This window comes from Sinocyclocheilus anshuiensis, unplaced genomic scaffold (assembly GCF_001515605.1).
Source record: "Sinocyclocheilus anshuiensis isolate Anshui unplaced genomic scaffold, SAMN03320099.WGS_v1.1 scaffold776, whole genome shotgun sequence".
NCBI classification, from domain to species: domain Eukaryota; kingdom Metazoa; phylum Chordata; class Actinopteri; order Cypriniformes; family Cyprinidae; genus Sinocyclocheilus; species Sinocyclocheilus anshuiensis.
In genome coordinates, this window is record NW_015555808.1 from 1177807 (window position 1) to 1192795 (window position 14989).

Genomic DNA, 14989 nt, shown 5'->3' on the forward strand with positions numbered 1-14989 from the left:
GGTCGTCCTTCAGCTCGTCTAGAAAGGCACAGCCTGGCGAGGGGGTGGGTGAGGGGATTACACCAAAAAAATGGGGGTTGAGAAAAAGGATTTGAGCTGGGAGATGGGAAGAAAAAGAGGCGAGATGCTTCAAAGAGGAAATGAAGAAGGGAAGAAATCTGAGCAGAGTGAGAGGAAGAGAAATCGAGAGGGAGGGAGAAATGGATGAATGTAAAGAGAGGAGTGGGAAGTGTAGGAACAGGTTCAGTGGGTTCATTACTCTTCCAGAAGCCAACATGCATAACGCAGTTCGAGGATAATGCTGTGGGCTCTTATGCCTCCATTAGAACGCCATTGTCTTACCGCTGCATATGAACATTTGCATAAAATACTGACAAAATGTTACAACAAGTGCAGAAAATGTACGTTTTTGCTTTCTTTTGCTGTAGCAGTCATTTTATACTGCACATGTGTGTTTCTAAATCTGTTCTCTAAAAAAGATGATTAGAGATAAATGGGCACAGAAGATGTAGCCGCAGTATCCAATATTAACAAGTGCCAAATCTAAGTACTGTTGATTTAGGTAAATAAAAGGTTGGCCATTTTATAGGGAATTGCATGGTCTAAACTGAATTGTGACAATTGAACTTGACATGTAATTCCCATCTGCTAAAGAAAAATCATCACATATCCTTTAACAAAATGTTCCTCAAAGTTCACCATCTAGCAGTGAATTTTTTAAATTTGTTTTTATTTTTGTATTTTGCGATTTTCATGATGCTGTGAATGACATAATGACCTATGCTGTTTGTCTCAAATAAGGAAAAAAAACCCAGCTAAACTCTCTCTCTCTCTCTCACTCTCACTCTCTCTCTCTCTCTCTCTCTCTCTCTCTATATATATATATATATATATGCTAAAGACAGTTCCTTTTTATTTTAATTTATTATTTTATTTATTTATTTTTACTTTTTCTTATCTTTTCTTTAGTTAATTGGACTAAAATTAGGTTAGGTATATTAGGCATATATGGGTTTTATGTTGTGCTTGTAAACTAATCCATGGCATTATTTATGTAGTTCACAGACAACGAAAGTGTTTTACTACCTTTCAACTTGGGCCTATGTTTAATTTGGGGTGTATGCAGCGCTGTCGTCAGTGAGGGACTCCCGGGAACATTGTGACAAGCGGGCTACTAAATGCATTTTTACAATGCCGAGAGTATAGGCGTGAATTGAAGCGACAGCCCTGGGTGTATGGGCAATGGCACGGCTTTGGTTCTCCATATCTGAGCTCTGATAATGTTCCTACCCCTCTGCCGTCTTGCCTGGTAATGAAAATAACCCCACAGGTTAGTCCTTTATTACTTTTTTAATATCAAAGCAATATAGATTTACTGGAGATAACGTAGAGGACGGCCCCCCATAAGACTGAAGCAGAGATTATTAAGCAGACTTCTTTGGTAATAAATTAATGATGGGAGATATGGAATTAGGACCTCTGTTTTTCAGTTTTGGGGTTCTAGTCACAGCTGGTTCATGTTCTGGGATTCATTTGCTCACAGTCCAAATATAGACTATAGACAAAGTTATAAAAAGCTTGACAATAATCGAGTTTTCTGGATTCAAATTAATATAAACAAACATATGGAGAAAAAACCCCAGATGAATTTAATTTGAGTAATTTTCACAAAAATGAGTGATTTAAAATATATACAGCACCATTTGAAAAATTTGGAACAACTTTTTAATGTTTTTGAAAAAAGGCTGTATTTATTTGATAAAAAATTCAGTTTACATAATTTATATTGTGTATTTATAGTATTATTGTGAAATATTAGAATGATTTAAAAAATGTTTTCTATTTTGATATATTTTTAAGAAACATTTCTTTTTATTATAAATGCTGAAAACACTTATGCTGCTTAATATTTTAATGGAAACCATGATACATTTTACATATTAGGATTCTTTGATGAATAGAAAATTGAAAAGAACATTTATTTGAAAAATAATTTTTTTTGTAACAATGAAAAAGTTTTTACTGTCGCTTTTGATCAATTTAATGTGTTGTTTCTGAATAAAACTATCAGTTTCTTTAAAAATGTATATTGTTGATATAATTTCTTTATTTACTGACTCGTTGCAAACCACAAACAAGGTGCTAAATGTTAAAAAATTGTACTGCAGCACAGTCAGTGTCATTTTTTTAAGTGCAAACACAACCTAACATTCACCATCAGTATTCACACGTTTTGCGTTTTTGTGCCATTTTCTTTCTAGTATCATTTTTAGTGAATTGGGCTCTAAAGCAATGCAGACTTATTTCCAATGAGTGGAAATAAACAACACTATCAGCTGGTGCAGTGAATTCCCCCATTGTGTTTTTAACTTCTTCAACAAGCCTAATTGCAATTGCAAGTAATTGTCTGAATACTTTCATAAAACTTCAATGGCTTCTGTAGGACAAGACTCCCCCATAATAAAAAAAAACACCTTGCAGTTTTGTTCAGTGCTTGTTGTTTTAAAGACATTGAAAAAGAAAAAGCATCAGCAATTCTCATTTTAATCTCTGTCTGACCCACTTCATGCCTTCCTTTTCGAATGCTACTAATGGCTGGCTGTTGTTTGAATCCAGCCTTAAAGAGAGCATAATCATCAGGCGGAGTACTGTAGGTAATGTATTGTGCTTGTGTTTGTTTGATGCTCCTCTATGCTTCTCCTCCATGCTTGCTAACCCGCAGTGAGTCATTTCAAAGTAATTTCTTGTTGTTATGAGTCTGTCTAAGAGAAGGAGAGCTTCCTCTAGAAGTATTTTCATGGTTTCCTTCTTCGGGTTGCAATTCTTTTTAGCTTATAGAAAGCACCCAGCTGATGCTATGACACAGGTAGATCGACTGCCCTTGTACTTTTATGAAAGGGTCAAAAGACACATAATGGTAATCAATATGGAGGACTGACCCTATCGCCGGAGATGTGGCCAGTCAAGCCAAAATCAGTGGCCCTTGATGACCTCACTGGATTGGGACCGCGGGCCACCTCTGTTTAACACGAGGGTGTGTGTGCACACTGTGACTTTTTTGGCGATGATGTTTACACAGTAACCTCTGCTCCTCTTGCTCACACAGGTAAAACAGGACACGCAGAGGTGGTTCGCGTGGTCTATGAGCCCGAGAAAATCAACTTTGCACAGTTGCTCAAGGTATTTTGGGAAAGCCACGATCCAACACAAGGTAACATTTTATTTCATCACACACACACAATCTTAAAGGGATAGTTTGCTTTTCAAAAAAATTCTGTCATCGTTTACTCACCCTCTTGTCTTTCCAAACCTGTATGACTTTCTTTCTTCTGTGGAACACAACAAAGTTTTTTCTCCCTATGCAGTGAACGTGAATGAGGAAATATTGAGCTCGGAAAAGCACCTTAAAATAGGCCATAAGACTTTGTGTGGTATATTTCAAGTCTTATAATGAGCAACATACCAAAATATTAGGTCTGAAATCACATTAGTTTTCATTAATTCAAATATCCCATACATAAAATGTATAAATGGCTAAAATGTATTTTAAATACATAACAGCATGATCTAAAAATTATATATATTTTTGAAATTGAAAAAATATATTTAGTTTAACCCTTACATTTAGTTTAACCCTTAATACAAAATGTATTTCAAGTGTTAAGAAAACACTGTGAGAAATTTAGATAAGAAATATAAAATTTAAAACACAGTTTGGGAAAAACGCTTTTTGTATTTTGGAAAAAAAAAAAAATATTTGTATATAATGGCCAAAATATGAGGGAATATAAATTAAACTATTTATCTGTTAACTTATTGCAAATATGTATTTATGTAAATGTATTTTAAAAACCTGTATTAGGACTATATTTTTGGCCATTTTTATGTATTTTGATGTATTTAACAAAAATATTTCTGAAAATATTTTTATTTTGCCATATAGGATGCCACATGAATATGTTCCACTGAAAGATTTTAAATGAATGAATTTTAGTCTGTTCCTCAAATTTTCACAATTTTATGGCATCAGAACTTTTGCGATAATTTATTTATTTATTTTTTCAAATTTAGTAGTTTAGTCAAATATTTATTTAGTCATTTTGTAGCTCAACAGTCTCTGTCTCTATTCACTTTTATTGCATGGGATAGAGCAGCCAAGACATTCTTCTAAGTGTCTTCTTTTATGTTTCACAGAAGAAAGTAAGTCATACAGGTTTTGAGGAAATGTCAAAAATGTCCTTTTTGGGTAAACTCTCCCTTTAAGATCATATTTAGTTCATTACTAGTTGAAACCCAATACAGTACACAGTACGTTTTGTTTAACGCAGCATTAATTAAAGAAAGGCTAAGCACAAAAAAGCCATTTAACAGCCTGTAAAAAGAGCAGCTCTTTAACATAATACAATCTTAAGTTCCAGTAGTTTGAGAGGTACGAGAGGCCCATCATGAATTCACAAAGAGGAGAGGCAACAGTTTGAGTGGCTGCAATCATGACCAGAAGATTCAGATCGGAGATTAAAGTGTCTCACCAATCATTCACATTCAGTCTGATGGAGATGGCCAGTATAATGCCCTGATTGTGTCTGTGGTGATGACTAACTCTCGGCTCATTCTAATGTTCACACTGAAATCATTACAGTTTAGCTTAAGTTGAACTGCTGTTTTAAAGAACATAAAAAAAAATCTTAAAAGCTTAAGATTTTTAAAGATGCACTAAGTAATTTGAAAAACGTTTTACAGCTCAGAAATGTTTAAAATAATGTACAATCGCATGAGGTAAAGACCTCAGTCAAGTGTCCCATCCAGTACAATACGGCTTCTTCAGCATAGTTAATGCCCTCTTCCCATCCAACAAAAATATCTATGCAGAATCTATGAAGTCATATCTGGATCAAGAACAGACAAAACAGAGCTTTAATTAAAATTGCACTCTTCCCAAGAATTTCGTATCTGGTTGATTGGGAGTTTGTTTCCCAAGAGACTAAAGTACTAATAGATGCTAATTTTGGACCCACGGAAGAAGCACTCAGTGGCTGAACTGCATGATTACATCATGGTTACATGACTTAATTTAGTGCTCAGATGTCTATATAGAGTTTAAAATTGAATATAAAGGAGTAGTTAACCCAAAAAACTAAAAATTACATTTGTGTTGTAACCAGATCCTCAAACACCCTGTTTTAGCATTGACATATCACTCCATTTACTTTGATAGGAATGCGCCAGGGCAACGATGTTGGAGCGACCTATCGATCAACCATTTATGCGTATACACAGGAACAGCTTGATCAGGCATTGCACTCCAAGGACGAATATCAGAAGGTATCCCTCTACCGGCCTTTCATATCTTTCCCCTCCATATACAAACAACCCTCAGGTGATCAGTTTGTGGATCATTGGTTCAAAACTAGTTTGGCTTCAGGATCCAGATATTACATGGGACATCAAGCACCAAAAGCAAAAATGTCCTTGAAAATATTATTGACATTATAGTTTTTTGGATCTCAGCACTCTTCAGTTGTATATAATAATAATAATAATAATAATAATAATAATAATAAATGTTATAAATTATACAAAAATATAATATATGAAAAATAAATAATAATGTAATTAAAAAAATTATAATTGTATATAATTATAATTATAAAATGATATTAAACAGTTTGTTGAGTATTGGAATATTTATGTGATATGTGATAATGTATGTGTTATGTATGTATGTATACACACACACACACACACACACATATTATTTTAATAATATTTTATAACATTTTATTTTAATTTATTATTAGTAGTATCATTACTACAGTTATTGTTGTTGAGTATTGGAATATTAATGTGATAGTGTTAATTTCTTCACTTCCGCAAGGCGTTTTAAGGCAAGGCTTAGTATCGCATTTTCCCTCCTGTCCACGACCTTATCAGAACAGACCTACAATCCACTGGTTGACAACCACTGCTTTTAGAAAACAAAAGCTATTTGTATCGACGGTACCCTCATATAATGGTATGCTCACACCTCTGGTCCCCAAGCGGGCAGGTGTGGAGGATTACAGCCCTCAACGGTTCTTGCTCTGTTTGATAACCTGCGAATCCATGCCAGATGAAACAGGTTTTCTGCAAAGCAAGGAAATATAATCTTACACATGAAATAGTAATTCTGTTTGTCTCGTAGCCAGCTTGGAGAAGGGAGTCTTCAAATCCGTGCACGAGGAGGTTCAAAGCCTTTCGGCATTGAGTGTGAATGCTGTCATCTGCATTATGCATATATTTTTCTCTAATTGCAGAACAGCTCTGTTGTCGAGCCGAAAATTGAGGTTTCTTCTTGGTCTCGGTGGTGCAATGCATTACAAACCTGCATGCGGTTCACGCTAACAACCCCACCCTTTCCGTCGAAGCGAAGCCTGTTAGAACAATAGAAGCAGAGGAACTGACTGTAGTTCTTACAGGCACTAGTCTTCCTTACCGTACCCCTGTAGACTCATTTTCTTCCTTCAAAACCCTTCTCCTTCCCCTTGTGTATGATCATAGTTGTTTTTTTGGGGGCCGTTTCACTTCTCATTCCCTCAGATCAGTCAACAGTCTGAGATGAAATTAGCAGCTGTGTGTTCTGTACCTCACCGAAGTGCTCTGTTGTGCAAGAGCAGCCAGTATTCACACTCGGACACATTACGAATGGCGTCGCGTTAGACACATTTGACTATTGATGAGATGACCTTGATTGTCTCATCGTTACAGTGTCCTTTCTTGCTTTCTTGCACTTCACATCAGCTCTCGGCTGCTTTTGTGCTGATACCAAGGGTTTCTGCAGCCTCTCTTTCTACATCAAAAGAGCCCAAATGAACGGCGCAGTCACTCTTGCCTCAGCCCTCCATTTTGAACAAATGCTGAACACAATATCCAATATCTTTTCTTGTGATATGGTGCATTTGGTAACTCAGCAACAGATTCTTAAAGAAGGGATGGATCTCACTGGACAATGATGTTCGGAGATACACTCACACATGCTCACAAATGAAGTCCTCACCGTTAACAATCAAAATGCTTATTTTAGAGGCATATTAAGAAGTTTTCTTGCAAAATAGATTTAATGATTTTGAGATCAGCAACCAGGGCTCAACATAAAGGATTTTTTTCCCTGCAGGCCATCTGCACTACACAGCCACAAATATGATAAATATCTAGTTTAGCACATATAAAATATATTATAAATTCATATAAATAAAAATTAATAAATTATTTGCTGTGATACCATATGTAGATATATATACATGCATATATACATATACATACACACACACACAGGCTGTAGTGTTGGAACCCTGGGGATGAGAAAAGGGGACGCAGGCCTCAGAGCGGGGAAAGCATATGGGTGCGATTTGTTTTTTCACGCAGCACTGGCTCCAGCTGATGATGACTCCCAATGGTCTGCACCATTGGCCTCTGACATTCTGATCAGCTTCCTACTTCCAAAATCAGACACTTTTTAAAATCATATTTAGAATTATACAGAGTTTTGGTCTTAGATGCTGATTGGTTACAGCATTTTATCCCATAGATGCCACCTATTAACCTTAGCTTATGTGTTAGGGGCTATATCTGCTAGCAAATGGATTCTGCTTTATGAATTTGCAATTTTGCATAATAAAATAATGATGCACTTAATATTTTTATTCTGTTTTGTAAAAGCCTTTAGTTTCTTATTGCTTTGGCAGAGCAGCCTTTTTGCTTAGAGAATGTTTCAATGTTAATTGCTTTGTTTTCTTGCCCTGAAATTTCATGGACAAGGGTTCTGTTAATGACTGGAAATGAGAGCCACTCTATGGCCCTCTAAAATAGTTCTGTTTCATAAAAACAGGGCACGAAGAGATGTTTTTCCCCTTGGAAAATGGATAATTTTCAGTTTGGCATGTTTCATGGTTGAATTCATGTTCATAGAAAAGTGGGATACTGCAGCAATGTGGTCATTTAAGACATCCAAAAATGTTTTTTGTATTTTCTTGCTTTGGTCAAACAGAAGCAATATTGACTATATTGGATAACAGTGACATTTCCGTATCCAATATAGCCAATGTATCACATTATTTGGTGATGCAACTTGACTTGATTAGGTCAGAGGAACTTTGGAATTTGCATTGAAAAAAAGAGGTTAATTAGGCTTTTTTTTAGACATATACCATGGGATCTCTGGGAGTCCGAACATATAGCTAGCAAAGGCAATTTCAACAGGACAAGAATGAGGGTTAAATCAAGTATGTCCTGCAGTAGCCTACTCTATTCTAGCTGGTCAAATGAATAAGACAGGAGTTTATGAAGGCTGCATGCTGTCAAAGAAGATTTAGCTGCACAAGGCTCTGCATTTCTTTCTGTTCTGAAACGCCTGCAGACTCACATGCTCCCTCTACTGGCCATCTTTTTAACTACATTTCCCTTTTCTCTTTCTCTCTTACTTATTCGCTCCATCCTCCATTGTCTGCTGTCTCTCTCTCTCTCTCCACCCACTCCACCCCCTGCCGAGCCATCTGCGCTTCGGCAGGCCCTGTCTCCATGGCAACAAGGGAGGCCGCGCTGCCTCCTATTGGCCCGCTGCCCAAACAGAGAGGCTGCTAGGGGTTGAAGGTCATCTGTAGAGTGCCGCCTCACCGGTGTTCTAATCAGCTGTTGACCCCTAGCCACAATGAAATGAGTGTCAGAAGGCAAGGGGTTAATAAAGCCTGGTCTGACAGGCAGCTGGGTCCATTATGAGTGAGGGACAGGAGAGGGAGACCCGTGAGGGGGGGTTGGAGGATGCTGGAGATGAGGGACTCCGATCTTGGGTTGGGGGCCCATCTGTGTTGCGTAAGGGAAGATTTGATGTCACCATAAATCTTTTTACAAGGCTGGAAATGAAAGCTGGTTTATAGCGCCTGGTTTTAGTGTGGGGGATGTTTGGAATTTGGAGGGCTACTGTTTCTGTGGTGGGGCAACACACACACATATATATATATATATATATACTGTATATGCACACTTTTATCTTACATTTTAATTGCGAAAGGTGGATATTGTATAATTATTACAATTCTGTAGCACAAGGCTTGTAATGTCAAATTAAACTGTAAAAGCGTTAACCCTGTTACCTTTCTGAAGGCATAATTATATCCCAGAATATATTAAAATGTGTTAATTTCGCTTGACATGGCACAATGCTGTTGACTAGCACTGTCTGAGATCATTTTTTAAATCTTGCAAAAATGTAAAAATATACTTGCTTACTGGAAAATGCAGTCACTTCATAGAGTGATCCACTTGTTTTTAGCTGCTAAGGTTTTAGCGTGAGGAGTAAAATTGCCATTCTTCAGTGGATGTTTTATATCACTCCAATAAGAATGTCCAAGTGTGCAGATGTAGGCTTGGCACAGTGTACAATTTTACGCATTAAGTTGGTATTTTTAGTCTTGAACTTGTCAGCCATTTTGGATTCCACAAAAAAAAATCTAATACAGTTGCAAGCAATTAACAGAATTGTGCAGGTTTAAGAAACTGCTTTTGAAGTAGGCTATATTAAATGGATTTACTGACATAAGAATTGGGAATTTTTTTTTTTATATATATATAATGTTAAATAACACTGAAAATCCTTTTTTTTCAGTTTTCTGGAAGACTGTTGAGTTGCATTAACAGTTTTATGCATATGCATATGCATTTCACATGTTCCAGAAATCATGTCCAAAGATGAGTGCTTCATAAGATTTGAAAATATACAGTACTGACAGAAAATTTCATGCAGAAATGTAATGCTCCTTGGGGCAGACTTGTTCCCCATGAGACTCTTCTGTGATATGTAAAGCTTTTTTGCTCAAACGCAGTAGTGGGGCTGATGTTTTAGAATATTGTGAATTTAACCAACTAGTTGCTAGGCAACCATCCATTCCATCCATCCCATAATTACACAAAATGTAATTAGCCACAGACCCTTCACACATGCAAAGTTCATTGAGTTTCACCACAGGTAACTTGTTCCCCATGAGACTCTTCTGTGATATGTAAAGTCTTTAGCTCAAACGGAGTAGTGGGGCTGATGTTTTAGAATATTGTGAATTTAACCAACTAGTTGCTAGGCAACCATCCATTCCATCCATCCCATAATTACACAAAATGTAATTAGCCACAGACCCTTCACACATGCAAAGTTCATTGAGTTTCACCACAGGTATAAGACATTCAAAGCAAAGAATATTAATAATAGACCAGCACCAAAATGAGAGCAAGAGGTTTTTTTCTACTTTGCTTAGCAGATCTACAAATCTGGCTTCACTGGAAACTTGTATTACAGTCACATTTCTCAGCACATAGACACTAGTGTTACTTTAATATAGTTTTTTCTTAATATTTTTATATTTGTATACTTTTATTTTTATACTTTCAGTTTTCATTTTAGTTCAATTTTAGTATTTTTAAAATACTATTATTTAAAAAAAATTGTATTAAATTTTTTCCAGTATAACTGTATAATAACCCTGATAGACACTGCAGCGTGCCTCCTAATTCTGCCCTCATTTTAGCCGATATCTGCACACATTTACACCACTGACCCGCCCTAGCATCCTCGTTCAGATCACCTTCCAGCTGATTCTCAAAGCCAAGCATGAATGTCATAAGCTAGCATCGCTTTGCTCCAAGAGCAGACCATATTAGTGCAGAGAGTGACGATCACTCAGGGTTTAAATGAAGGAGATTGCTCTAATCGACCTCTGCGAAATTGTTCGATATTCAATATCCTGGTCATACCCTTTCTGTTTAATTTATGGGCCGTTAATTGGCGGAGACGGTAGCATCATTCTGCGTAACATCATATTGCTACATAAAATGCTGGTAAAAGTAACCACAAGGGGGCAGTGTGTCCTATCCACAGGGGGGGCAGCGCTCCATTCGTCCACCCCCCTGCCTTTGTGCTCATTTACTCTCTCAAACTCTCTTTCCTTCTCTCTGTCCTCACGTCTCAAGAACTTGGTGTGGCATGTTCCCATCTATTAGCATCTCAATTAAGGGCTAACAAAAGACAGGTTTTTCCCCTCCGAGGCCTCCACATGTGTGGTTTACCTAGTCTCCATGCGCCCTGAGCAAAATCCAGGAGATTGACTGCACTCCACCAATTACACCTCCCCATCAATGTCTGCAAGAAATCACAATGGCCTCAATTAGCGACTGCAGCCTCACTCTATTCCACACTAGCGCAGTAAAACTAAAAGCCCAGTCGCACCTTCGCCACCAGTCTCCCATGGATAATGTGGGCTGTAATTACGAGGGAGGACGTGTATCGGAAGTAGGTGTTTGTGGCTTTTTTACTTTCATTGTGTGGCCTTCCAAGGAAGGCTAATTGATTTTTAAAGGAACAGTTCACCCAAAAATAAAAATTCTGTCATTATTTACTCACCCTCATTTCATTCCTTGTGTGGCTTTATTTCTTCCAGGCCACTCACTGGCTTGCGTGGCTTTATTTCTTCCAGGGTCCAAAACATTTTTTTTGTAGGCTGCATGCTGATTTTTTTTTTGAAGAATATCCCAACCACACGATCAATATAATGTTAGCAGATGAAGATAGAAGCTGGAAAACTCCAAAAAACCCACCACAAAGGAATCATAAAAGTGATCCATATGACTTATTTTCTAAAGTCATATGATAGTTTTGTGTGAGGAACAGACTAAAATTCCCGATTCCCTTTCAGAAAATGTAAAAAGCTCTGATTCGTAAATGAATCATCGAAACATTCAAGTCAGATTTTTAATGAATCAATAAAACCAGTCTGAATTGATTAATTCACAAATCAGACTAATAAATGTAAAATTATAAATGTATAAATAATACATTGTTTCTTGTGAAATGATAGGAGAATTTGTATATTTGGGTCAAATAATCCTTTAGAAAATGGTAAAATTATTTTCCAAAATGTTTATGGCATGAACCATTGTTGTTTATGGTAGCACTTTTTTTTTTACTGCTTTTGTAAAATATTATATTTTTTAGGCATACACATACAACTGTGCTATAGAATTTGACAGTTCACTAGTTTGCTGCAGTGTTATTTTAGTATTATTTACAGTTTATTTTCATTTAGGTTATTTTTTCAGTAATCTTATGTGCTTTTTTGTCATTTTTATTAGCTTTTATATATTACTATTTAAGTTTAATTTATATCAGTTTTAGTTTTTATTTATTTTCATTGTTTTTATTTGAGTAATTTTAGTTCTTCAAATTTACTTATTTCAAGGGAACATTTCTAATTTTCATTTAATTTGAGATTTTAATCTAATATTTATATTTTATTTCACTTAATTTCAGCTTAATTTCAATTAACAAAACTGTGCTTAATAGTTTTACTTTTACAAAACCCTGGTTTGCCAGTGCCAGTATATTTTGCCATCAGTGGCCCATGCCAATGTTTTTGACAGCTACAAAACAGACAGACAGAGAAAGCGAAAGAAACGCATCGAGCGAGAGAAATGATGGGCCAGATCAGACTGCAGTAGACTGATAAGAGTAAATTGAATGAGGAAGGAAGCCGAGGTGTTTGGACGAGTATTTTCTAAGTCTCTCCATCCGTGTGAGGCATTAAACATACCTGAGTCTCATTATAGAGTGTGTGACTGCGGGCCGTGCGTGGGCTAATTAGCTTTTCCCCCGGCCGCTCTGCGACCGCTCCTGTTATTTCCTGACCAGCTTGCCAGGCCGGCACCCCCTCTTCCCCTCCCCCATCTGTGGCTGTTCTAAATGGAGACTCAATGCATGCTGCTCCCCGACATCCTAATGTACCCGACCAGTTGGTTTAACAAACACAGCGCTGCCAACCATCTGCCGGCCAAATCTGTCTTCAAATTGCTTTAGTAACAAACTGAACTTTTCTTTGCTCAGTGCTGCTCTCGCTTCCTGCGTCCTGCCTTCCTCAGCGTGCCGCTCTCTGCTCCTCGACCCGGCCCTCTCTCCTGCTCCTCGCGGCTGACCATTGTCACTTTTCTCTTGTTGTCTACTCTGTTCTTGTCTCATCTCATCTCATTTTGGTTCATTTTATCTTATTTTTTCTCGTCTTGCATGTTCTTGTCTCTAACATTTGTCATTTATTGGTTTCTTAGTGTGCATCATCGAATCTCTTTTATTCTGTTGTGGTATCCCCTCATAATTTCTCTTCTTTTCTCTGCTTTTCTAGCCATTGTGATCTGTTGTCTCGTCTTATTTATCCTGACCTAGCCTCTCCTCTCCTCTCCTCTCCTCTCCTCTCCTCTCCTCTCCTTCTTGTTTAACCTCATCTCATCTTTTGCCTCACCTCATCTGTTTTATTGTTTTGGTTTCTTCTTTTCTCATCCCCCCTTCCAGTGTTTTTACATTTCTACATTAATTTTGTAATTTTATGTCAACATTTTTGTCAAGTTGTAGTAAAATTGACTAAAATGCATAAATATATGTAAATATTTTTTTTTCAAAAGACAAAAATTCATCTCTTTAAAAAAAAAAAAAGTGTTTAAATTAATAGATTAATTGTTTAAATATTTGGTTTAATTTTGCACTTTTTCAGAAGTTTTTCAAATTATTTTTGATGAATTAAAAATAGATGCTATTTTAGTCAAATTTTAGTAAAAATAGCTCAAATTAATGAATATGACATTCTATGAATATATGAATATGAATATGTTCTTTTGTCATTGTTATCTCATCCAGTGTTAATGTCAGTCTTTCCAAACAAAAATGATGAATTAACACATTTTTAACATTTGAAAAAGAAATACATGAAACATAGAAACAATAGACAGAATATATTTTAAATTAGTATTACAATATAAAATATAAAATATTCTCATCAATTAAAATGTTATTTACATAACAAAAATTAGATTCCAATGTAGTCAAATTGTAGTTAACTGAATGACATGACGAAATATTGACTACATTTAATGGAGATTTTCATCAAAATAAAAAACTATGACTAAAACCTAGAACTCTAAAAATGAATTTCACTTCTCTTCTCTTCTCATTCTGTGTTTTACACCTCATAGTTTGACATATTGCATCTCATAAAGAGATTCTAACATGTCCAGAAAAACTTTGATTATTTACATCTGTGTCATCTGAAACATAATTAAACCCCACAAACCCAAAGCATCAGAGCACATTTATGCCTACAGTCGAGCATGACAGAACTACTGTTTCCAGATCAGATGGCTGGCTGGCTGTCTTTATGGGTTTGTCTTCCCTGTTTACCATCTAACCACTGATCCTCCCGTCCCATTTCCTCCCCTCGTTGTTCTTCTAGCAACTGCAGACAATCCAGGTTTCATTTTCCTTCATGATGATATCCTCAAGAGACCTCAACAAATGCTATAGAACAGATTTTTGGCACGGGAGAGCACAAAGCCCTAAACATCATTATGGACAGAAGCACAAAGAGCTGCCAGGAAATAAACGGTGCCACCTTCCTCCGCAGCCATGCCAGTCTCGGTGCCAGCGGATGAGTTCTCAAAGACACAGACCCTGATCTCAAGGGCAAACCCAGCACAAAAGCACATGCATGCCCTCTAAAGCGAACCAGTTTTAACTACAATGTATAGGTACCTCCACCCTTAGAATCCATTAAATGCGTATTCTCTATAACAGTGGTTCCCCTTCAGGAACTCGAGCTGCGTCAAAGTCGCTTTGGGGACGCCCTTGCATGGCCGCGTTCTGAAGCACGTGTCAAATCAGTCCAATGGAGTAGCGAGACGTCACGAGCGGGGTGACGTAAGCACCAAAATTCTATGGCGAGCGAACGGCATTACAAACGCTGTGTTCCTCCCCTGCCCACGATATCTGGCGGCGGGGGATACACACGATTTGTGTGTCGTTTGTTTGGGAGCGGAGCATGCAGGGTCAGCTTTCGAGGAGCTGATTGTCATCACTGCGGGTTACTCTCGCTGCGTATGCTCCGCTCTCGCCTGGCTGTGTTTGATGAGAGTGGCCAGGCTCGCGATCCCG

The 14989-nt window shown here is 37.1% G+C and overlaps 1 protein-coding gene across 1 annotated transcript in view; it reads left to right on the plus strand.

The window, feature by feature from the left end:
* The window catches only part of LOC107675085 (mitochondrial peptide methionine sulfoxide reductase), an 81447-nt gene that overhangs the window by 57006 nt on the left and 9452 nt on the right, over nucleotides 1-14989 (plus strand). The window contains exons 4-5 of the mRNA XM_016469294.1: nucleotides 3107-3211; nucleotides 5216-5322. Coding sequence (XP_016324780.1) covers nucleotides 3107-3211; nucleotides 5216-5322 — 212 coding nt within the window. The remainder of the gene's footprint in view (nucleotides 1-3106; nucleotides 3212-5215; nucleotides 5323-14989) is intronic.